The sequence below is a fragment of the Aythya marila genome, assembly GCF_965140915.1.
Source record: "Aythya marila genome assembly, chromosome: 3".
In the NCBI taxonomy this organism is placed as follows: Eukaryota; Metazoa; Chordata; class Aves; order Anseriformes; family Anatidae; genus Aythya; species Aythya marila.
In genome coordinates, this window is record NC_139044.1 from 93,914,030 (window position 1) to 93,939,973 (window position 25,944).

General features: G+C 35.3%; 1 protein-coding gene across 3 annotated transcripts in view; it reads left to right on the forward strand.

Annotated features, from left to right (window-relative positions):
- The window catches only part of HMGCLL1 (3-hydroxy-3-methylglutaryl-CoA lyase like 1), an 84,337-nt gene that overhangs the window by 33,687 nt on the left and 24,706 nt on the right, over window positions 1–25,944 (forward strand). For 2 of the 3 annotated variants that reach the window (XM_082757420.1, XM_082757422.1), the window contains exons 6-7: window positions 11,170–11,233; window positions 15,700–15,888. In XM_082757420.1, coding sequence (XP_082613546.1) covers window positions 11,170–11,233; window positions 15,700–15,888 — 253 coding nt within the window. The remainder of the gene's footprint in view (window positions 1–11,169; window positions 11,234–15,699; window positions 15,889–25,944) is intronic. The other variant, XM_082757421.1, reaches the window with a different exon arrangement.

A 25,944-nucleotide genomic window follows, 5' to 3' on the forward strand; every position in this document is an offset into this window, starting at 1 on the left:
TATTCTGGCTCTGATACACTGACACGTGATGGAAATGGCTGTTCCCACAATGGGATTCTACAACATTCCCATACATTTGTTGTTAACTACCTGATCAATCATATGTGGTCACACAGCAGAAAAGATTGAGAGAGCACCAGGTTGCGAAGACACTTAGAAAGAGGATGAACTAAGAGGCAGAAAATGAGAGAAGCAAAACAGAATAAGACAATAATAATATTAAAATAATTAAGAATAAAAAGAAAGAAAACAAGCTTAGAAGATGCAGTGAAAGGGATATCAATAATCATGTAAGAAAGCAAACAGTGAAGAACAGCAATCCAGAGATGAAAAAAAAAAAAAAAAAAATTTAACCCAGAGAAAATATAATCAGATTATGAAGTGCTTACTTACTATCAGATCAGAAGTGCTTACTTTGTGCATCCAGTGCAAAGATCTGTAATTTCACTTCAGTGTGCAAACCTAAGCAAACTTCACATGGCATGTGCAGGACAATTTTATTGAATCTGTCATGCCAGGTGCAACATGTTACACAACACTTCAGCAGTGGACTGCTAAATATCAGATATGCTATAAAGAGAACAAAGTTGAAGCTGTGAATGAAAGCTGTGATGTAAGTCCATTCCAGCTATAGCTATCTTCCTCAGCCTTACAAGTCTAAGAAGAGTGAATCATTGAGAAGCAGGAGGCCACTGACAGAATGATTGCCTTTGTAGGACTGTAACTGAGTAAAGAATCCAATTAGAAGGGATAAGTACATTGAAGTGTGTTTATATTACAGCTATCTTCAGCACAGAATATTAGCTTGGGAACTAATTTTTCTAGTGAAAGTTGGAGATTGAGACATTGAGATATAAGATATTAAACTAAAGTTATATTTCAACAAGTCAATAATTTTAGAAGACTGGCTAGTATTTGTCCAAGGGGATCTAACTTAATTCAATAGTGAAGTTGCTAATCTGCTAGAACTCTGACAAGAATCTAAATTGCAGAAAATGGAGCTTTCTTTCATAGCCAGAAAACCTCAAGTAATAATTCAAAGTATCTAAAGCATCATCTGAATATTGTTTTCAGTATATGAAAATATTGAAAATAAAGTTTTGAACATGCTAGTAAGTTAGAAAATAAATCAGAACCAGTTAATACAATCCATTTGGATTTTCAATGCACATTTAAAAAATCCCTTCCAGGAAGATTTTGAAGAGGCAAAGTAGTAATTAATGAGAAATGAAATGTTGTTAGGGATCAGAGTCCAAACAAATAATGTTTTTGAGAGAATAGTTATCAGCTATTGTGATACACTGAGTCTCGTAGCTGCACGTTCATACTCATTTAGACACACTCCTAATGAGTTACAGAAATCTCTAGGAAGCACTGAGACTGAATGATTGCTTAGAAATAAAAAGGATTGATTAGCGTCCATCTACCTCAGTATCTTCTGTTAAGCTTCAATATCCTGTCTTTTGTAGACTAGAATTCTGAAAACCAGAAAAAAAGATCAGGCGCATGAACATGCAGAATACAAGACTCTAATGACAGATCTCTTTAACAAAGTTCTAGAAGGTGGACTTGAAACGTCTAATTAGTTAAAAAATAAAGAAATACCCATAAAGAGGAAGCATCAGTTCTGAATGCCAAATCCAGGAAGTAAATAAGTCTGTTTACAGTATTTCAGCTGCTTATGATAGGACGATTATGGAAGCAGCCCATCAATTCCAGCTCAATTCTGGAAGTCTTGTGCTAATACTCAACAAAAGCCTGCACTGAATTCCTTAGGACTTGAGTGGAGGTGCTTCATTAGTTTGCAAATACTGAAGTACATTTAGAAGACTTGTGGAGTTTTACATTGCATTTAATTATATAAAACAGAGAGCTTCTCCTTCTTAATGAAAAGTGTGGAGAAGATAATCAGGAAGCGGAACTTAAAAACAAACAAACAAACAAATAAACAGCTCTGGTAGTAATATTCAGTGCAATGAAAGTGACTTTTTCCTGAAGATAAAACAATGAAAAAAGAGTTAGCTATTGAAGTCTGTGATTTACCATCTTGATTTACGATCCCATATAGCTGCTACTATAAATATTACTTTTAGTGACCGATGAAGTAAATGGCATTTTCCATGAAACTTTTTTTGCGAGATTGTCTGAATGATGAGATGATTAGGACTTTGTAGCAAGTTGTTCTTTACGCAGTTATGCCCAGATCTATATTGTAAGTGTCACAAGTCAAGCAGGGGCAGAAACTGAGTTTCAGTATTTGAAATTTGGGAGTTTACATTAAATGATGTCAAACCTAGCATTTTAGGAACTAGAGTATGGAATATTACTTAATTTATCAGCCAATATTCAGTATTTAGAACTGGTACTCATTATTTCACTGATTGTTTCTTAATTTCAAGGAGAAGATTAATTTCAGGTTTTATTTTGTTAAGTGGCATTTATTTATAATTATTACATATTGATTACAGCTACTGTTGTAACACGAGGCAAAGCTGAGCATGAAAATATGACAAGTCTGAGATTGTTGTCCTAAATTTGTTTTTAGTTACCAGAGAGAAATAGGCAGCCTTCAGACTATAATTTATCATGTGTGCTTTCTTAAGTACCTGCCTTAGAATAAGATGGATCACTCTCTGGATGATCCTTTTGGCTGCAAAGGAGCTTGGGTCCTATCCTATGTTAGTCACACTATAGATTGGCCTGTCTAAGGCATGGGCTGTAGGTGATTATCTTTGATATCAAAAGTTAGAGCAGCTAAACCCCATTCTACCTGTGCATATACTAAGGATTAGAATCTTGTAATTTATGTAAATTGCAATAGATACAATTAATGTATTAATAGGCTTTATGGTGCAAGGTAGCACGAAATGAAGCTGTGGAGTATTAGGGCAAAGATTTGCACTTTGTGCACTGAGAATTATTATTATTTATTTATTTTTTTCAATCACTCTTTTGGAGAATAGCTGCTTATAAAGAACTGTGGCCAAACTCTGCAGCCTTTACTCAAGCAAGCTCCCAGGGCTACACATTTTGGCTTCTAATGTAAATTTTGTAGGCTAAATATTTTGCTTGAATTACTTAGGTAATAAAAATATTAATATGCATAAATTGTATTTATATTAATTTCAATACAGAGACTGTTTCCTTTCTAAAGCACTATTGTTGTTTAAAGTGTTATTTATTTGCAGGAAATGGATAATTTAGTGCCTTGCCCTAACACCTTATTTGAGCAGTTCAAAAATACATCCAAAAATAATTTTAAGGGGTTCAAATTTTATTTCCTATTTTTACTGGCATTTTAGAATTTATGTAGTGAGTGTAAATCATTGGCAATCCTTGAATCTTATGAAAAATGCACTCAAACAGTTGAAACTAAACTTTAAGCTTTTGCATGTCTTACTGTTGCTACAGCTGCACTAACATTGACTCGATCATCATCCAGAAAATTTATGTTGTCAGCTGTCACATTTAAAATCTGTAGCACAGCACACAGTTTTCTAAATGTTTACTAAATTAGTTCAAATGTTTATGAAGAATTGAAATCTTGCATATGGTCTTAGCAGTTAGACTATTTATTAGCATCATAAAGGGGTTTTAATTTTTATTTTTTTGTACGTGCATAAAAACTTTACAATAACATCTGGGACACATTCTGTGAAGACACTGCCAAATCAGTGTTATAAACTGTGGTCAGCTAATGACCACTATGCATATTTTGCATGTGACATGGCACAAAATACTGCTGGTTTTAGGATTGCATTTATTAATACATAATTCAGGTACTGTTAAAAGTACCATATCTTTTTCAGTGATTAAAAATGGATTTTTTACCAATCCAGGATTGGTAAAAAATTGTGGCAAATGATAGTTGCAAGTAATCACTTGGATTGTGTTTTACCATAGATGCAATTTTAATGTAAATGTATATGTGGAGAAGTGAAGTTAAATCTGGTTAAAAGAGATTCTTCAAAGTGAATGCATTCCAAAATTTAAAAAGACATGGAAATAAATCACAGTTGCTACAATAGAAGAGCAGTAAGGAAATAGGGATTTTCCTGTCCCTGTTTTCCAGAAATGGCACTTCAGTACCTACTGTATATCCCGTGACAGTGAAATAATCTATCTCCCTCTGAAACATTCAGTTCTGTATACGACTGTCTTAATCCTAATAAAATTAACAGGGAATATGAAGCTGAAAGGTTGTAATATTTTATATATATCAAAAAAGCACCTCTTCAGCAATTAAAAGCTGTATTTATGTCCCAGTCCTGAAAAAAATTCATGTGAAGAGCCCTTTTGAGGCCATTTGGGCTATTTGCATGTGCAAATGTGAGTGTGTATGCAAGTGTTTAGAGGTTCAATGTTAGAAAAACAGATGGAAATGTTTGCTGTAAAATAACTTTTAACTCTAGAAGCATTTCCTTACAAAGCTGCTGCTTCATAAATTAAAACACATGTAATCACACATTAATTCTAAACTGGTGTATATAATTCCTTAGTTTATAGTCTTGTAACTTTTAAGAATGAGCAGTATGCTGAGTTCACAATATGTAAAAGAATATTGGAATATATTGATATGTGTCTATAGAATTCAATACCAGCTGAAATATAGCGATATTTTTTGCTATGACAGATAGATAGCATATAAACAATTATATTGCAATATTATCAAAATAGTACAACTGATACCTTTTATGTTACAGTATAATAAAGGTTACAGGTTAAAAGTACTATAATTGTTGATTATAGGAAATAACTATTGTTTTACATCTATGCTAATACACAAGGTAAGACAAAATCGTAGAAGTTATAGAATAAAGATTCAATTTTACTTATCTTCATTCTGCTTTTTATATTTGCATTTATTTTGAAAAAAAATACATGTGAAAGAATGTATCAGTTTTCTTTTAATATACTTTATATCAAGTAATTTTGGAAATAACAAAGTTTATTTTGTTAATAAAGAAACATTCTAATTATCCGAAACTTCTGATTATCAAGACAATTTGATCTTAATTCAGTTCAATAATGCCATTTTTCCTTTTTTTACAGTTCATCTTAGATACCTTAATTCAGGTCATTTGGCTGGATACTCAGAAGTACCATCAGATAAACTCTTAACAATGCAGTTTTGCACAAATCAATGCAATTTAAAGCTGTGTATATTTTACAAATACAGGCAGAAACTTCAACCTCATATTTTCTGACTTTCTAGAATATATAGGGCTGGACTACACATGTTTTTTAATTTTTTTGCAGTGCTTTAAACCACTGTTGTTAGACTACATTATGTTCTGTAGCATAGTCACAATTATATAAGTAACAGGGTGATTTGTATTATTGCTGCTTTAGAAAGTTAGTAAAACCAGCTTAACACCTTCATGTCACTATAAGTGAGCTTATACTTGAGACTGTGGGAACAACAAAATGTAGACGAACATTTAATAGACTTCCTTGGAAGCAGAACATTTTAATGTGTGAATGGTAAACAAGTACAGGGTTGCACGATATTAAGCCAGCTGGTCACAGTCCCCGGGAGAAGTTTGAGAATTCAGAGATTGCTAGCATGGTGGGATTTTGTGCATTTGCTGTACTGGGCACAGGTTAAGAAAATGATGTAGGAGCCATTATAATAATTCTATCATACTGGATGATTGCACTATATAAAAGGAGAGATTTTTCTTAGGAACAGCTTTTTACCATTTTTTACTCAATTTTTATGTGCCTGTAAAAAAAAATACTACTGTTGGACCAGAATAGCTTTTCCTTTAATATATATTTATTTATTTTTTAAAAAAGGATACCTGCGGTAATTAAAAATTGTCCCTCTTTCTTGAAAGTATTAGTGGAAATTCAAATATGAAATGTTAATATGAAATTATGAGGTAACAATACAGTGTGTTTGCTAGTATGTAACTGATTGCCACATGGATATAGGTATCAAACCTGAAGTGGTTAAGTGACCCCTTCATTATAGTAACTGTTTTCTTCTGTTTTTAGAGAAGTCACTTTTGGAATTTGGTGGTGTTTTCTAGGCATCTTAAAATTACTAATGAATACTATAGGCTTTCACTTTGAAAAGCACATAAAGTGAGAGCTATTTTTTGATATTTTTATTTTTTAAATCAGGTGCAGAAAGAAATTCTGGACTTATTTACACATTTTGGGGTTGGCTTGGAGATTGTGTTTCTGGAAGAATCAATCTCCTTTACCTCCTCTCTTCTTTGTATTTCCCTCTCCTTGCGGTAAAGGTTGCCTGTTTCTAACAAATGTCTTCCTTTGCAAAGAGACAGATCAACCTTCGTATTATGAATTCACCAAATGATAGGCATATACATTTTAGCACGAACATCCAATAAAAATAAATACATCTGCAGTGAACATGGTAAATTATATGCGAACTTACACTATAATAATAAACAGGAAACAGCAGCATCTGAGTCTGCAACTGGCTTCTCAGGAGGCTCCGTGCTTCCAGCTGTGGTAGCAGCTGTGGATCTGGCTCTGGAACTCTTGCTGAAACAAGCTGACAAAGGGCTGATTACAACATGGAGTTCAGTTTCTGCTTGGATTCATTTTCCTTTTAACACTTTGGTTATGAAAAGTTTGCTCATTTACCCTGTTTGTGGTTTCATATCCTGCACTTCACAGTCATTGGGCTGGTGTGGTGATTATCACCATTCCTAGTGACCTTGATCTTGGGGACCTGATATTGTCTTACGTTCCATTTGTGGAGCTCTGCAATTTGGTTTTGGCTTATTGGAAGAAATTGAAAACTCTCTTCCTCTTCCTTATCCCTCCCCATCCCCAGAGGCTGTTCAGCATTTTTATCCAGAATATTACACACTAAAGTTGTTGGGTTTTATTTCTTAATTGTTATTATATTCATAGAAAACAATTTAGGAGAAGATCTTTTGAGTCATAGAATCATTAAGATCAAATGATACTCACCTGCAGAGAAATCTGGAAAACAGGCAAGAGACTAGGTAACCCCTGCCAGGTGAAGGAAGCAGAGATCTTTTTATCACTTTTTTTTTTTTTTTTTTTTACTGAAGAGAGTAATTCTGATTTCACGCAACCTGAGTGAGAGAAACAGCATCAACCTATGTGTTCCTAAAGCAGCTTTATAGATACCTCCACATATTGCAAGCCCTTCTTTCTACTCTGGTTGCTTGGGCTATTTCTTGACAGCATGCTAAAGACATAGTTAAGCTACTAAAATGCCTGGCCTTGATTCAGCAAAGATTTAAGTGCATACTTAGAATTAAACACTTCCATTGCAAAGTCTGGTTTGTGAACTCCCAGATATTTGCTTCTGCTCTCATACTAAGGAGTGTCTCTGGTGAATATTCCGAGACCAAGACAGTCTTTTTCATTACAAATTCCTTTTTTCTTTTAGTCCTGCCATCTTTTTAGAAAACAGCTGTATTCTCCAGCTTAATTGGAGAATATTAAATCCCAAATTAAATCCCAGTTGCCTCTGCAACTCATTGCTCAAATTCTTCCCTCTTTTTCCCCTCTGCTTTTCTTCACACAAGTTCTTGCTTTTTCTCCTAAGGAAAAATAGATACAGTATGCCCTTCCTTCTGTCACTATTCTTCCTCACCTCCCATAATGCTTTCTCCTTCTCCACTGTCAGAACAGCAGGAGTTTCTTGTCTACTTCCCATCTGTACCCCTTCTACTTGCCCCAGTGACCCCATGTTCTGTTCTTCCTCTTATTTCTCCCCTCCCTTACTCTCTTTCTTAACCTCTTGCTGTCCTCTGGCTCTTTTCCATTGCAATAGAAGCAAGCATTTGCCTCTTAAAAATTGCACCTTTGACCCCACTTGGTTCTTCATATCATATCTCATCGCCTATCTGCTTCATTCCTAAGCTCATTGAAGGCGCTGTTTATAATTACCGTCTGGAGACCCTCTTCTGTGATTCCCTCCTATAACTCCTACACTTTGGCTTCTGTTCCTTGCTTGCAACTGCAACGGCTCTCACCAAACTCCCTGATGACAAGATCTCAGAAACAGTAGTCTATCCTTATTCTTCTCGACTTGTCAGTAGTGTTTGCTGCAGTTGACCAGGCTCTTCTTTAAACTTGTGTCCTTTGTTGCTTTCTATGGCTGTCTTGTTCATTTTCTTCTTTCCAAGTGGTTCTTCACCATGTTCTTCAAAGTCTCTAAAACCTATTTTGGAGGGGTGTGGGTGGAGGTCTTGGGGCTCTGCTTTGTCTGGATTCTTTTTTATGCCTTATGGGTTATTTCATACACCACAAAGAAAATGTAGCTGCCAAATGTATCTGCATATAGCAGATAACTTTCCTTCAAAACCTCCTCTTACTTGAGTTTATTAATTTGGAACCACACAAATGCAATTACAAAGCATCCCACCCAGAGCTGCCTTAAGTCTGGATGTCTTGGCAAATGCTCAGAGCAGATAAATGATTATATTCCCTTTTTCACCTTGGCATGCACATTTTCTTTTTTCATATCATAGGTTCTCTGTACTGCTGTTAGCTGTGCTGGCTCTTACTGGCATCTGTTCCAGCTTGTATTACTTTTTCTAGGAATGACTCAAATTGTATCTGCTATTTCCAATAAGAACATAACAAGAACTTGTCAAATGGAATTCATATTTTATGTTCTCTACTAAAAGTGCTTATCCTGTTATATTTTTGGAGTGCATTTCACAGTTTTACAGCCTCATCTTAGGCATTTCACTTCCTTTGACACTGCTATCGAGTCCCATTTCTGTTGATCCTGTCTGTCCTTCAACAAATCCCAGTGCTTTTTTTGTAATGACAGTATCAAAAAATTTACTGTTATCATCACACTTTTTATGACAGTTCATTAAATGAAAATATTAAACAAAATTCTGCCCAACTCATCCTTGGCAAGTTCTACTAAAAACAGTTCTTTCATTCTCTACAGGACTTTGTTCCCTCTGGTAGGAAGTCCTTTACCTGTCTAATTCTTTTAGTAATCCCTGTTTTCTCCAGTGTAGTATCAGATGCCCAGTTAGATTATATCTATCATATTTTCCTTGTTTAAAATGTCAGGCGAGGCACAATGGTAGAAGCATGCAGAGAGTTCATAATCTCAAACAGATTTGTATGTTGTAGAAGGCAGATTCCTACGGTCACCACATACTTTCATACCTCAGTACGCGCAGCTGAATTATGTGAGCTCAGGCGAGTTTCTGCTAGCTGGTGTGAACTACAGGGAGTATATCCTTGCTCTATAGATACCTTTTGGCCTGTTTTTACTTCTGTTTGCCCTACCCCATTCCAGATGTCACTCATGCCACATTATCATTACCAAATTCAGTTCTACCTGATCTAATATATATAGCTGTTAGGAACATGTCAGATAAATGTAATTAAAGGGAACATGTGCATACATACTGTATGTTTTGCATTTACTTTGTATTTAGTACTGTTCTTGCTCACTTCATAATGAGTTTTGTGGCTGATGTTACAAAATAATTTCATTACAAGTCTGTGTTCACTAGCTCTAGGCACCATGGTATTATGTAAAAACCAATCCTTTGGCTCTAATTTTTTTCATGCTTGGTAGCATTTGAAAAACTCTGGGTATGCAAAAAAAATTAAGGAAATTATCTTGAATTGTTTCAGACTTGTGTCACTGAAAAGCAGGACTGTGCTTAGTTGTTAAAAGTAGCTACTCTTTTATGTAGATAAGAAAATTGAGAATTTTAAACCTTAAATGGTGACATGTAAATCAGGGGATATTTAATGAAGTGTATGGCCAAGTTTGAAAAACCCGGTTTTCATAATAACATACAGATAATTGAAATCATGCCTAGTAGGCATCTGGGCTAAAATTATGAGCAGGATGTAATGGACCCAATCACTTTTGTGGAAATAAAATTAATTTCCATTTCTTTGTTGGGGCTAATCAGGTTCCTTTTAGGTTCAGGGTCTGCTTCATTCTCACTGCTGGTTCCAGTGTGCCAACAGCATACCTTCATATAAGGGATGGAGTATGTTCTATGCATTAAAATGCTGACATTTTTTCACAGTTTGTTTTTGCCTGTTACTCATCCTGATTTCACATTCTATCAATCAGTTTCTCCATCAGCTGCAAAGAAACAATACGTTCTTTACCCTGTGGACCTTGACTACATACAAACTGGCATCTGTTCAATCCAGTTTGCATTATACAGTGTATAATTTTACATTATATCCTTCAGTGCTGAGGGAAGGGGAATGACAAGGCATCGATGAAGGCTCTTGTTCTCCTATTAAGCAGTTGAGCAACCTCCCACTGGGAATGGGGCTCTGCCTGCCTTTGAAGCTGTTGTAAATCCCTCTACAGCCACACTTATTTTGATTTCAAATGGCTGTTTCTGGTTAGTTTAATCCTATTTCTAATCAATTTAAGATAAACAATTAGAAGCTTAATTGGAATTTCATGGCTTTTAATTGTCATTAAAAAAAAGGAAATTTAAACCAAATTGTACATTAACACAGCATTAAGACTGAACAATGAAGGCTTAGTTGTGGCTCCCAGTTTTTGTGCTTTGTGGAGTAGATAGCTGCTGAGAGACACAGGTTCTCACAGATTCTTCATGTCCCAAGGCATACCTTGCAATGGAACTGTAATTTTCCTGAGGCACTGACACACAAATGCCAGCAGAGATACAGAGGGCTAAAGCTACCCTGTTCACCACAGTTCTAGCTACTGATGAGATGACAAAGTGGTTGTAAGTTGCTTGCGTCCTTCTGCTGATCTTTATGATCCAGGTAGCTGGCACAAGGAGGAAAATGATACCGTACTTCCTCTGAATTCCTTGTGTGGGCCAGGCAAGGCAAAATTTGAGCTGACTCTTGTAACTTAAAAGGAAATACTGAGAAAAATCAAAGTTTCCTGCAGCACAGTTAACTTGGCTGCATTGTCAGCCCTTTACAAATTGTGACATACATTGTGCATAAATAAAGCTATAAAACTTTGTTCTGTGATTTAAAAAGAATTTTGGGAAACCTGTTATTTTCATCTGATGTAATTTTAACTTTTCATTGGGATCTTTATTCTGCACTGACTGGCTTAACTATTCAAAATTATATTTAATTTTTTTTTTTTTTGAATGTAACATGTATGGATATAGATATGTACATATAAAAGAGAAGTATCTTTGTGTGTTGTTCTTTTTGCTGTAGGTATGTGTCTTGTGCATTGGGATGCCCGTATGAAGGAAACATCATACCAGCTAAAGTGGCAGAAGTAAGAGTGAACTTCTGGCTTTTTTAATGAAATAAATATACATTTTAAAATGTCTATAAGTAATGTTATCTACTTAATCCTAAAAAGTTCTTTAATGAATAACATTTAAGGGAAGCAAACAAAACACAGCTAATGCTAAGGCTGGGTGTACAGCATCAGTTTTTCTCAACCATCTGCAGTCAAATCTAAGGAAAACAGTGTTTTTTGATTGTTATCAGTCATGAGAAAAATATTATGTGGTATTTCCTTCAACAAGAATGCAAGGAAATACTTAAGGAAATAGATTCAAGCACATATGTCAGTGGACCACATTGTATGAGATGATTTCCAACACAACAACCTCTTGCAAAGGGAAACTGATATTAAATCTGCTTTACACTGGCATGAGCATACTGTGCCAGTAGAGCCACTGCTAAAACATTGTGCTTCTGGCATGTGACATACAAGTGTAATGTGACTAACACACGAACCAAAGCTCATCACCAATGTGATTTCCTACAACTTGACTCATTATATTTCTGTGATAGAATAAGCTACACCTTCCCTCTGCACACCCTTTTTTCCATTTAGAATAAAGGAAATTGAAAAAGATATCTTAGTCTATTTTTTTTCACAGCAGAGATGACAGATTAAAAAGACTGTAGAGTGAATCACCAGTGTTATATTTTCCAAGAAGACAAAGATTGCACTGAGGGTCCAATGGACGTTAAAGATGAAAGTGGGGAGAGAATTCAAGCAGCACAAGGCAGAACACACCAACTTTACTCCTGGAGAAAGACTTGTCTTCTTTGTTACACTTACTCACCTATTTTTGGTGATCTAGCAGAATCTCCAATTTTTACTTTTATTTTTTTCTCTTGTAGCACTAGCAGCTCGTCAACATTTGCCTGATATATTGTGTTCTCTGTGTGTGGCTTTCAGGTTTTGTTCTTCTGCATCTTCTTTTAGCATACGTTCCAGATGGAACTTGTGATAATGCTTCTCCCACAGTGACCACATATACTTACACTCTTTGAAAAAATAGCTAAATTGGAAGGTACTCAGTATTTCTAAATTAATTGGTTTTAATATGAAGTGAAAGTTAGAAGTGACACAGCTTTAGTTAGAGCAGTGATGACAGATTCAGCTGTGCTGTTGGTAAATTGCTTACTGCAATATCATGTTCCCCAACAGGCTTCTTTCCATGTGTTGCTCGTTTTTTAAAAACTGACTACTCTCCTTGTGCAGGAAAAGGTTCCTTTTCAGTTTGACAGTGGGAGTGCTCTAATGTTCCAAACCTGCATACATTTACTCACGCAGCTATTTTATTTTATGTCTTCATCCAAGTGCATGTCTTTTACCTGTACACCATTGTGTATGTGTTTAAGAATGAAAGCTACCTCAGTAAATTATTCATTCAGGCACTGATTCAGCAAGCACTGATGTTTGTATAGAAGTATCTGATTAGCTGTTAATGGGTTTTACTTGAACATCTGCACTCATCCTCTGCTGAATCAGAATTATCAAAATTACTGGCCATGTTGCTCAACCCTTTCAGGGAGCTGCCTCTTGGGTCATCATCTTTCTTGGGACAAGAGCATGTGACTGTGCATTGTAATCAGCAGCTATGATTGAAAGGTTTACAGGTTTAGACTGTTTTTTCCACAGTCAATGACAGTGAACAGTTTTTTTTTGTTTGCTTGTTTTAAAGCAAAAACTTTAACTGAAGCAAAAGCAGTTGGGAGAGATGGATCATTAACCTGTATGCATTTCAGGCTTACTAGGTACATAACTATTTTATACAGTTATCTCGTGAGTCCAGACTTCAGATGCCTTCTGACTTGTAGGATCCATCTGGTACATGCATATGGTTCTTTATTTAAAAAAAAACAAACAAACATTTATCATTAATTAAAATAAAACTGCATAACCCTTTTTATCACTTATCTTCATCTTGAAGTGGAGTTACTGTTTAACTGTTTATCCTCCCCTGATTTTTTATTTTCTACCTTAGGCAAATGAGGCTTGAAAGTTGTTGAAAGCAACGAGGATGTTGATAACATCCTCGAAGCCAGTTGTGTTGTCCATTATCTTTCAGGTGTATACTTGGTTTTATCTTTCTGCCTGCTTCTTTCTTCTCTTAGCATCCTTTTAACCTAGATCAGTGAGTTCATGTAAATATTAATGATACAGTAATTTCCCCTTGCTGATCAAGCTATAGAAAATGTACCCATTCTTGTTTCAATATTGTTATATTATTGCAAATTTTCTCTTAAATCACAAGGGCTGCAGCATGTTTTATGTTGTTGTTCACTTAAAACCATCTGTAACTACATTATGACCTTTTGTATTTGATTTAAGAGGATAGTTTTAAATATGCTTTGCAGCAGTAGGATTGTTCACATGCTTAAGGGGCTGCAGTGTTGGGTGACCAGCTTGAAGCAGCAAAAAGCTGATGCAAAGTAAAACTGCCCAATAATGCAGAACATGGACCTATTCAATTAACAATGCTGCAACCTCATAATCACATTTTGATTACACTGACAAAACAGTGCGTTCTCTTCTCCCCCGCCCTACTCCCAAAAATCCACACTGAAAACTTGTAAAACTATGACTAATGAGCTGCCTCCTACCATAGTAGGGTAGAAAATCCAGTATGAAAAACTCCCATTCAGTTTTTAAGCATGCACATTCTTCTTGAAATTAAATGTATATCTCTTTTTAAGGGTCAGTTTAAGGTTAGATCATGACAAGTCAGTGATGTTGCTCAGCTTGTTAGCAAAGTGTCCTGTTGTTCTTTCAGAGCTATATTTTCAGAAAGCTAGAAGACCAAAGAACACTGGAAATAAGCGAATTCAGTATGGTTTCTAGCAGTTTATGTAGCCTCCTTGCCATCACTAAAATGCTCACCTATAAAATGTTTGAATCAAGCGTAGAAAAGAACATGAAAAAGAAAAAAAGAAGTCTACTTCTTTCACCCTGATCTTAAACAAAAACTAAAGTTTGGGTATTAAATAGAGGTAATCCACCTCTAACTGCAGATGATCTATTTTGTCTTACAACAGTAGTCCAGCTTAAACACCTGCCATGTGCTGATGATATAAAAATGTGCTGCAAGATGGAATCCCTTTCTGCAATCTGGTGAATGTCTCTTTCTTAAGTGTATATGGAATTTATGTTGATATGAACCAGGGGCTCTGACTGTAAAGCACAAGGAGTTTTACAACATTTACAATAGTCATAGCACTTACAGGCTTTAAGCAGAACAATTCAGACCACTTGAAGCTCTTTTTCAGCTGTTCTTTGAATTAAGTGAACAGTGATATTAATCCAGTACTTCCGGGACTGCTAGTGCAGTACTTTGTCAGTTTCCTCAGACATATTCACAGCAATCCCACTGATGAAGCCTTGGAATTGATTTAACAGGAGAGTGCACTGCAACTGAAGTCGTCTTGGAAAAGAGTTGTATTTTTTCATTTCTAAACAGTTGTTTCCAGACTGGGATTCCATTCCAATGGAATGGCCTGTTGGGATCATCGATGCACAGTGGGGAGTGCTAAAGGGGACAAACATACTCAGCAAGTGAAAATAAGTTGAAACCCTTTCCAAATAAATTTGACAAAGCTAAAATAGGAAGTTTTTACATTCAGTTTCTAAAGCAATGTGCAAACATAATTCTGTGCTGCCTAGTGTATGTCTCTCCATACAAACATGATGGGGCCAGACCTCAAATCTCATACGCACACAAAGAACTTGCAGACACAATTCTTGAAGCATTTAAGGCTCTATTTCTGTAAGTAAGCATAAGGCTATGTTTGGTATTAAGAAAAATTTTAAGACTTAAAAACTAGGATGTTAATTGTGTTATAGTTTTGCTTTTTTTTTTAGTATTTTAATGTTTGGCTTTGTGAAAAGCAAGCAAAATTAATATTAACTACAGTATGTTAAAACTTCAGTTTTCATTGATGTTTTCAGTGCCAAGACAAATCTAAATCAGGCTTCTTGTTAATTATTTATTGTCTTAGCTAAGCCATGTGCTTGGCTCTGTGTAATAAGCAAACAAAAGGGCAGGTCTTTACCCTGCACAGTTCGTAAGCTGAAAAGTACATGAAGAAAAACAAACAGCTGGGAAATCCCCAGAGACAGGAAAATGTTGGGAAAGGGCTTGACAGAAACTTAATTCATAATGTAAAATCTTGCTTATTTAGATTCTGTGGGAGAGTCAAAAAGCAAGTTGATAGATTTGGCTTCATTGGCTATTTCATGTACAGAAGCAGACCTACAAAGTTAAAAAGAAGAGGATCTATGGGAAATTTTTCTTGGGTTACAGTTTTCAAGAATGAATAGAGAGGATTTCTGATATGTAGATCCAACTCAGTGTGACAAAAACTGAAACCTATCGAGAAACATGTCCTTTCTAATGTATGTTCTGGACCCTGTTTTTCACTCTTTCATCTTGTCCTCTTTGTGTTTCTTTTTTTAACCAGGTATCGAAACGGCTGTACAGTATGGGCTGTTATGAAATCTCCCTGGGGGACACAATTGGTGTGGGGACTCCTGGAAGTATGAAAAGAATGTTGGAAGCTGTTATGAAAGAAATTCCTCTGAGTGCTCTTGCTGTTCATTGTCATGACACATATGGCCAGGCATTAGCCAATATACTCACAGCCATACAGGTAATGCAAGTCCTTATTTTATAGATATGATAACAATAGTCTTATTTTAATACAATGCACAATTGAAAAAAAAAAATAAATCCCACCCTTAAAGAAGCCAGTAGAAGAGGAAAGAGCCACTCATTAAACTTTTCAGCAAGTGTTGCTCACACTTTGAGTTGTCTACAGATATTATAACTATTGTTTTTGCAAGAAAATTTCAAAACATATTCTGCAACCTTGCATGAAATTGAAAGTATCCAGTTCTGAATTTTTATCTACTTACTAATGTCAATTCCATACAAAAACCCTAAGAAGCAGTGATGATGATTATATCCCATATATTTTGCATGAACAAGGGAGATAAAGTATTTTTTTCTGATGTCTTTTCCTAGGAACATCAGTCGATTCATTTTCCACTAAAGTAAAATGTCTATTTTACAAATGTTTCAAAATGTAAAATAGTGTAATTACATCTTGATTTCATATTGATAAACCTAAATTATTGGAGATCATGTACGCAGAGTGGTCTAGATAATTTTACTACTATTAACACATAGTATGCTTTTATGTTTATGAATTTTATGTTTATGAATTACATCTTCCAAATATGATGAGAAACAATTTGTATCCTATTTAATCTTATTTCAAATCCATGGCTAAATAAACAGAAATAGTTAATTTCCATATTTTTCTCTTTCTGTTCATATATTTTTTATAATAGGACACAATACCAGAAATAGACTACAAATTCTAATGGAGTTTTTGTAAGGGTATCACGTTAATGAAAAATACTTTCATATGTATGTGCATTCCTAAGGAGATCTATTTTTATTAAATCTTACAGAACCAAAAACTGTTTACAAATGTTAGGCTTGTATTGTTCTATTTTATATTTAATGGCATCTTATGCTCCTTGCAAGATATACCATCACTTATTATGTCAACTTTTCCTTTGTTCTGACTTGTTATTTTGGCACTGCTCATATTATGTTGTTTGGAAATAACAGCAATGTGTTAACAGTGCTAGTGATACAAGCAACAAGAGGGAACATGGAAATGTTTCAGTATGGTATTTGATTAAATACTGAATCACAAAACTTGATAAAAAGGGCTCTAACGTTTACTCATACTATTCACTATTGACCCCTACTCACTTTTACTGTTGCAAATGTGCATGTATGTACCATGGGATAAATCAATTGCTAATTTCACAGTTAGCTTCAGTTGCAGATGTAATAGCTGAAAGCATGAAAACCCCTGAGCATGGGAGGAGTTCCCCATAAAAATACTCGAAGCATTGTTTTTTAAATCCTTCCTTAAAATAATTGCTGTCATGGTGCCCACTAAACACTGAACAATAGTTATGCTTTGTTAGCCCTGGTATTTGCTGCAATACTCATTTCATGTTTACCTCATGGTCCTATCTTTATATTTACTTCTTAAATCAACTTGGTAAAAGGGAAAAAAGCTCTTAGTTACCTAATGTGCAGTTCAGGCTAATTAACATGTAAACTCAAGAGAGCAATAAACTTAAAACATATCCCTCGTGGAGTCTTCTTTGATTACTGGGAAGCCTAAGCTTCCATCAGAAAACCTCCTTATGTGCTCAGGTTCTGCTACAGTGCATGTCTGAAGGTGCTGTGTTTTTGGCTGACCTGAACTTGTCACGATCTTGCCAAAATTCCTTGATGAAGCAGGCATTACACAGTCTCTCTGACTGGCTTTATGCAAGCAGTTCCTTGGCTTGGTCTGAAGGTCTCTTGGATCCTCAGTCTCTTGGATCCTCACACAGGTCCAGGACATCACATCCCAACCTATCTCAGTGGTCATGCACTGACTCTAAGTAGTGGCTTTGTTGCTTTGTTCAGAGAAACTGGGCAGCTAGCAGAGAATTATAGCTATGTTGTGTTGTTTCTAAAACAGCGCAACTTTTGTGGGTCAGCTAGATTATAAATGCCAAAACCAGATGAGAATACCGAGGTCCCTGCTGCTGGGCTTGCCTGTGTTTTCCTTTCTGCCAAAGAAACATGAATGGGTAGTTTAAAGTACTGGAGTGAAAACCCTTGTCTTCAACTCAGTAATCTGTTTTGTGAACCAGATTTTCCATAGATGAATTCCTTACCCTGCCTGCTTTATGGGTTTGTATGACCGACACAATATTTCATCAGGAGTGAAATGTGATTGAGGGGTTATCGAAATAATGGTCTGCAATTATTGCTTGAAAACCATTTTCAAGAATATTCGTCAGGCAAATTACACTATTCCTAAGACACTGCAAACTACAAACTCAGACTGAGTACTGTTGTATTGTATATTGTATTTCCTAAGAATTAATGAATGACAGCTGGAAAGCCACAAATCACTCTACACTAATTCAGGCATTGCTTCGAAGGGAGATCTCCTAGGAGTGGAAAGAGGTGCTGGTGATTCAGTAAGTAATTTTTTATACAGATCACATTGTTCCATGCAGGATTATACTACCCAGAATATTTTCTTTTGTTTGGGGCTGATCCAAAGTCATCTAGAACTGACAGGCCGTATCTGTATAAGAAATTAGCAGGGAAGTAGCCTTGTAATTTTAGTATTCAGTTTTATGTGTGTTGTTTTAGCAAAAGGATAGGTAGTGAAAGATGGGAGAGAGATTAGCCAACTTTTAAAGGATAAGTAATTTTTTAAGTTGCTGAAGCGAGTCATATAGGCAGAAAGCATTGCCTAAATAAAAAGAAAAAAGAGAGATTCACTTTGTTTTATGAAGAGAATCTATGTAAGAATGTGAAGAACATGAAGTCATGTTTCATTACAAAACATTAAACAGTTTAAGTAGAAACACGATTGGCTCCTGGTTAACTGGCTTAGTATTAAAATATCAGAGTATAAAATTTACTGAAGAGACAATGGGAAGAGGATCAAACAGAATGGGAAGTGATGTGGTGATCTAATTAAAGGTTGTGTGGTATTTTGAGTAAAATTGCATATGTGGGTTAGCTAATGTGACAAATACAAAATGTAGCTAAAAGAAGTTGTAAAACATCTCTAGGAAATTGTTACAGACCTCCAAGGAAGAGTAAAAAGATGGGTCAGAAAACTTCTGTGCTGGAGAGGCCTCAATAAGGTAGACCATTTATCTCAGGAGATTTGAGTTACCTTGACAATTGACCCCTGTAGCGTTTAAAGAAAGAGTAAGTTTTTTAATGGAAGTGATATAAAACTCTTTTTTTGTTTTTTTTTTTGCATAGCTTGTGTAGTTGCCAGAAATAGCTTTGTCTGTTTTCATAGTACATGCCTGAACATGAGAAGAGAATATGTAGAATAGGTAAGGAGGTGTTTTGCCCTGCAGTGATACCTCAATGAATGAATGAAACAATTGACTGGTAATCTCACAGAATTTTATAAAATTTGAATTACTAACTTAATTCATTGATATGAACTGATCCCTACACTACTGGGATCAAATCCTAACTTACAGAAAACGAGTTCCAATGACATAAGAGGAGCAAGGATTTTTATTGCTGTGTGTAATCATTTCCACCTTACTAGGCACTACAAGATGATTCGTCTTGATGATTTCTCCAATAATATTGCTTATATTAGTGCTTTCCTTTTCCAGAAAATAGGGACTTTGAAATGAAATGCACACTTTAGTATCAGAAACAGAATTTAACGAGCCTATAATTAAGCTTTCACAGCTGAAAAATTCATGTCTGAGAATAGGGTGTTTTTCATCATAGACATTATAATATATCCCTGTAAAGAGACGAAAAAAATATATATTGTTCATTAATATCTTTAAGGTCCTTAAATTTTAAATATTATTATTATAATTATTATTAAGAACTTGGAATGGCTGGCTGCTGAACTCTTCCCTTTATAACTTAACCGAGTAGATTCTAGCCCCTTCTGTACATGCTGGACAGACAAACCAACTTGCATATTTTTGTGGCTCAAGTTTACATATGGAATAAGGACTAGATTCACACAAATACAGTTGGTGTTGATATGGCTAAGTTTGAAGTGCCAGAACCAGGAAAGGGATCTGCATGTAGCAGAAGGTCATGGTATATTAATTAACAAGGATTGTTATGTTACGGGAACAGAGTTCACAACAGCCAGCAGCCTGAAATGGGAGAGCCTGTGTTAAGCAACTGAAAAAGGGATTATGGTTTAAATTCCCCTCTTCCATGGTTCTTATAAACTTACACTTGAAGCCTTAGGTGAGATGAAATTTCCACCCCAAACCATCTCCAAGATGTGAGTACCTGACTTGTCTCTTTCTTCAAATACAGGATGTGCTGTTTGTGGTTGTTTGGTTTCCCTGTAGTAACATCTCACTGACCGCCCCTTTAGCTAGCTGTTAGAGGCCAGCTCACTGCTAAGATATCCCTGCCAAGGAATTGCTGCTAAGAAGCTTCTATAGGAGCTCCCCCTCCTTCACTTAGGGGTGGCTTTAAACCTGGAGCCCTTTGTGCTTGGTTTTCACCTGAGCTACCCTGCAGCAATGTTGCTGCTGTGCTTGCACCCACTCTTGTACCTTGTTTCCCCCCCTCATCCCTGCTCACTGGCTTGACTTTCTGGCTTAACCTTGGACCTGGCTCATCACTAGGATCTTGTTGAGTGATCACTGGACTGTGACTGATCCTGGTTACTGTCTCCAGACCTGGTCTTGACCTAGACTCACTGACTCAGCTTCCTGGCTCCTTTTTGGTGAGGTTGTTGCTGCCATTGGCCTAGCTGTGACTCTTGGCTCTTGGCTTGCCTGCCTTCATGGAGCAGCCTGTCCTTGCTACTTGAGATAGTTGAATATTTAGAGGAGGGACCAGCAACCAGTATCTTCTGATTTAAGGATGGCTCTGAGTAGCAGGTGATAGTGTTGAACTGGGAGATACAGTGGCTGGGCAAGTTAGCAGGCCTCATGTGGTTTGATCTTGGAGCCTGGCTGGAGGCTTTGTCTCTCAGAGAGGCAAGCTATTGACATTCATTTAAATCATACATTTCATTGGGTCTGGTTGTACACAAAGCCCTAACAGTTCTGCATTGGGAACTAAAGACTATATTCATAAGGATGAATTTCCAACTAAGTACAGCATCTGCAATAATATTTCTATTCTAGAAAATTCATTGCATTTGTATCCTGAAGACAATTCCTGCACATTTGCTTTGTCCAATTTATTTACTAAATAAGTTTCCTCGATGGCTACTAAAGGATCCAGTACTCATGCTAGTGTAGCCCAGTAAATGACTTGTATGTACAGCTAGAAGCCATACAAATTACAGTAGCTGAATAAAATAGAGAAGTAATACAAAGAAATAATAGTAAAATGGCATGATGGTATGGATAGCAATGGTAAGAGGCTGAGCGGGAAGAAAGCAGCTATGTTTGTATACTAGTCACATATAAATATTCAATTGCTCTTGGGTTTCTGTTGATAACTTGTTACGTTTTTGCTAATTTATACATTAAAACATACATACAGTATTACAGATTTTAAAAGAAGCAACAGGATAATTTTTGAAATACAGTTTTACAAAACTTTGTTTTGTAAGAACTTAAAAGCATATTTTCCTATAGTTTAGTTTTCATGAGCTTTATGTACTCATTTCATGCTTCAATTTCATTTCCAAAAAGACAGAAAGTTAAAACGAGCTGTTTTTCCTGGATTTACATTGAAATTCCCCTTTTTTATAATTATAATGAAAAAACATAGCTAGGTTGTGATCTTTTGTATGACTGCTTGGACAAGGTCACAAAATTAATGGTGATTTAAAAACTAGCTGAACTCTGTTGCAAAATGCTGTATTAGCAGAGAGTAATGAGGACATGGTGTAAGTAAAACATCAACAATAAAACTAAAAAAATCAGTTCTCTGCCTTTCTAATGAAACGGCAATCAAAAATCCACAGCATGCCGGGCAACAAAACAAAGACGTTAGAAGAGGACAAAGAAAGGAGCATTAGCTCAAAGCGTCATTAATTCAGGTATGCACATTTATTTATGTGCTGATATAAATGGTCACCATGTTGGATGATCAAAATTGTGGACTGCTTTTTATGTGCCCAAAGTGGTTTAACCACTTCACATCTTTCACTTGTTCTTTGTAAAACAGAGAAGTATGCACAAGCTTTGAATAAAGACATAAAATCTCTCTGGTCTCCCACCTTTATCTACCATTGACTCCTACTCTCATCACGTTCATCACTTGTAGTTGTGCTTCTTCCTAGCGACCATAGGCTACAGTTGTGGTAGGACTCGAAATTTGTTTATACACCTATGTCACTCAACTCGTATCTAACTCGTTAGCAACCTAATATTGGACATTCAAAATGATATTTAGAAAGAAAAAAGAAATCTTTTTTTTTTTTTTTTCTGGTAAGAAATACTTATGAAATACTAATAATTAATATTTCAAAATTAATAGCTAATACTTAAGAAGTACTAATGTGTGAAGCCTTGTGTATTGCCATCATACCAGACTTGAGCTAGGAATTTGTCATGGAACAGTGAATATGAGCTTAATGGTTGAGGAAGGTAGTCTAGCCATATTTGCCTGTTGCTAAACAAACTGAACACACTGTTTTTTGGGCCAATAAATAGTAATTGAGGAGATGAACTTGTATATTGCCAAAGTTCTTGCTTGAATAATACATTAACTACCACTGGGATTGTTTTATTTTCTTCTGTGTGCTGGGGTGCCCATTGCCTAGCATTGAAATAATTTACATCTAAACTTATTTTTAATAGTTTAGTTAACATTTCAACATTATAGTAAAGACATTTTTTTTAATTTAATTTTTTTTTAAGCCAGCAGGGTGGTATTATATGGAATAAATGAGGTACAGGAGGCAGGAAACATAAAATCTTGGCTTGTCTTTTCTTGACTTGACATGTCACTGAGCACATCACTTTTTCTCAGTTTTTCATTTATGAAACAGAAATAAGGCTCATCTCTCTCTTTTTTTTTTTTTTTTTTTTTTTTTGTGAAATGCTAAAAAACATACACAGAGGAAGAATATCAGACAAGTACAAATTATTTTTATGAAGTCCAGATTTAAAAGTTATTTTTGAAATTGTAATTTATAAACAGATTTCAAATCTGGTACAGAATATAATTTTGAACTAAAAAAAAAGTATAAAAAAGTATATGAGTGGGCAAGTTATCAAAATACATATACATGCCAATTCAAATCCATGTAATACTCCATTTCCTTTCTCCTGCACAGCCTGGCACTCTGAAGAATTTATGCAGTTCAATGTGGATTGGGAAAGACTTACCATATGAAACACTTACATATTTTGGGATCTTCAAAAATGTTTTTTTTTTTTTTTTTTTGCATAGAAGAGGAGAGGTTTCAGCAGACTTCACAGGTTTATTTTCCTCTGCTGTTTATAAATGAATCAAGATATATTAGAAACTGTAGAAGACTTGACAGAGAGCTACAGAAACTATTTTCAAGGTTCAGATAGGGAAACATTAGAAAAAGTACAGCTTGACTGAGAATGGGATTCAGGAAGGGCTGGTCATGCTTCAGTATTTTGCTGGAATTCTTTGAGGCAGTTGCTGCCAAAGAAGACAAAGGATATACAGTGGCCATCATATGCTTTGATTTGTCAGAAAACAATTTACAGTGTTCTGTACTGGAAGTTAATATTAAGGTGTGGAGTCATGTAATAAGTGGAAAGTTGGCAAAATGGCAGGAAACAAATGGAGTTATAAAACGGAATTTCTTCAAGCTGTAAAGCACCCATCAGCAGGGTTGTGGAAGTATTGGCCTGTGGGTCCCAGGTTTTCCTGCTTATATGAGTAATTTACTGTACCATAGTGTTCCTGTTAAGGGCAATCACTCTAATGTATAGAAATTAAACTTTTTAGATTTAGATTTAGAAATTTTAGACTTCCAGTGTGAGAAACAGGATAGCTAGCACATTTTTTTAAGTGTAAATCTGTCTAATACTCTAAGACATGCAAAAGAAATAAGTTTGGGACCAAAACTAGGAGTATATGAATACATTAATTTTAGGTAAAGTAAAATATTATTTGTTACAACATGCCTGTTGTTTAAAAAACAGGTCTTCATAGAGCTTTTTTATTACTCTAGGAGCTAGTTTGTTCAGAGCAGTTACCAGTGTTACTTTTCTGTGTTTAAAGTATAAATGATACTTTTGAATTATTTGTCAGTAAACTAAGAAAGCCATTAGTAATGACCAAAAATTCTTTAGCAAACACCAATTTGTGTCTTTATTTCTGTTTCCTTTCATTCATTTTTCCTCATAGAAACAACACAAAACATCAGTAAAACTAGCAATTAAAAAGTTTAGATGTTTAAGCTGAAGAAATACATTGCATAAAAAAGAAAGAAGAGAGTGAAAAACTCTTTAAGAATGAAAACAGAAGTGAGTAAGACTATATTTGAAAGCAGGTAAGTTGGGGGAAAATGGCAGGTGAACTGTGAAAAGGTACCAGATTGCAAAGTTTCTATTAAGAAAACTTAAAGAGAGGGTATGCACTTTAGAAAAGTAGAAAAACACTTGTGTTATATCAAATAATATTACTACTATAAGCAGTCAGCTAGTTACTTCTGTAAGTGAAAAAGCATACTGCAGAAATGAATAAATCAGACCTACATATGGGAAAAAAATGAAAACATAAGCATTCATACTGAAAATCCGAGAGATGTTTTCCAGTATTTTCTCTGTTCTTTCTCTTTTTTGGCCTTTTTCATAAGTACTGGTTTTATATTATTCCCTGTAATTTCAACAAAATAAAAAAGAAAGAAAGAAAATGAACAGACACTACCACTCCTGCTCTTTTCTCAGATCAGTACAAAAGAAGGAGCAACCCTGTTTTTATTGCTTTCTGTTGTTTCTCGCAGGATGTGCATAGTATGCAGTTTCTGAAGGGCTGAATGTTTCTGATCTTTCTCTCTGTGCTTCAGAAAAACTTAATAGCCTGATAGTTAACAAATAAATTCCTCATTGCTAATATTACAACTGTTACAGTATTGCTAGGAAAATAAAAAAAGTTTGAACAGTGGACTTTGTTTCGTGATTTTTAGTTTTTGAAGTTTTTAGTTTTCACTCTTTTTAGGATAGGAAAGGTAATAACGTATTTTGTTATATACTGAAATAGCAACCAGAGTTGCTAAGATGAAGAAGTATTTACATCAGTATACCAACAGGTAGCCTGTATGATCTTTAAAAAAATAATCTTAGCTTATTATAAACAATTAACAAATAATAGAAATCTTCATTCTTCTAGCTGCTTCTAATATGATGATTGAATTTCAGAAGCTTTCAACCCTAGTTACTGAACCAACAAACCTCAACTCTCTCTGTTTCAGGATACTAATCAGAAAAAGAGATCCTTCATCAGTTATAGATTATCCTCGTCTCCAAATTCTCTCACTAGTGGTAACTTGGAGCAGTAGATGCAACTTCCCTTTGGCTTAAAATCAAGCCTCAACTGTCTTTTAAAACATTCTTAAACCCTGAATTTCTCATGCAAACCCATGTATGTCTTTGTATGTCTCTGCAAGCTCATATGGATTTATCACTCTAGATTTAAATGCAATATGAACGGAGAAATCACTGTAGCAACTAGAGAAATAAATTCTAAAGTGGTTTTAACAATTTTCTATCTTAAAGCCAAAGATAATTTCTGTACTAATAGCACTGAAGCTGTGAATTTATAGAAGGAATGTGTTTGGCCCAAATGCTTTATGCTCTTTCCTCTTTTTCTGCACTGACCTACTTATACTTTTTTTTTTCTTGGAATGCTTTTTTATTGTAGCTTTCTTAATCACCTCCTGAATGCTTTCACTTCTGAGTTTCCCATGCTGTAAGTGATGTTCAGTTGCACATTTCATTCTGCAGTGTTGGTGGTATGCTCGTTTCAGCTTCGTTGGTATTTTTTTGTTTCATTAAATCCAGAACCATAGTATTTATTCCATTACTGGTCATCTTTCTCCTGTTGTGAGTGCACTTCTATGCATATAAAAATAAACAGATTCAGATAATTTATTATAAATGATTCTTATCTCTTCATCAGATGCTGTTCTGCATCATTTGTTAGTTATTATATC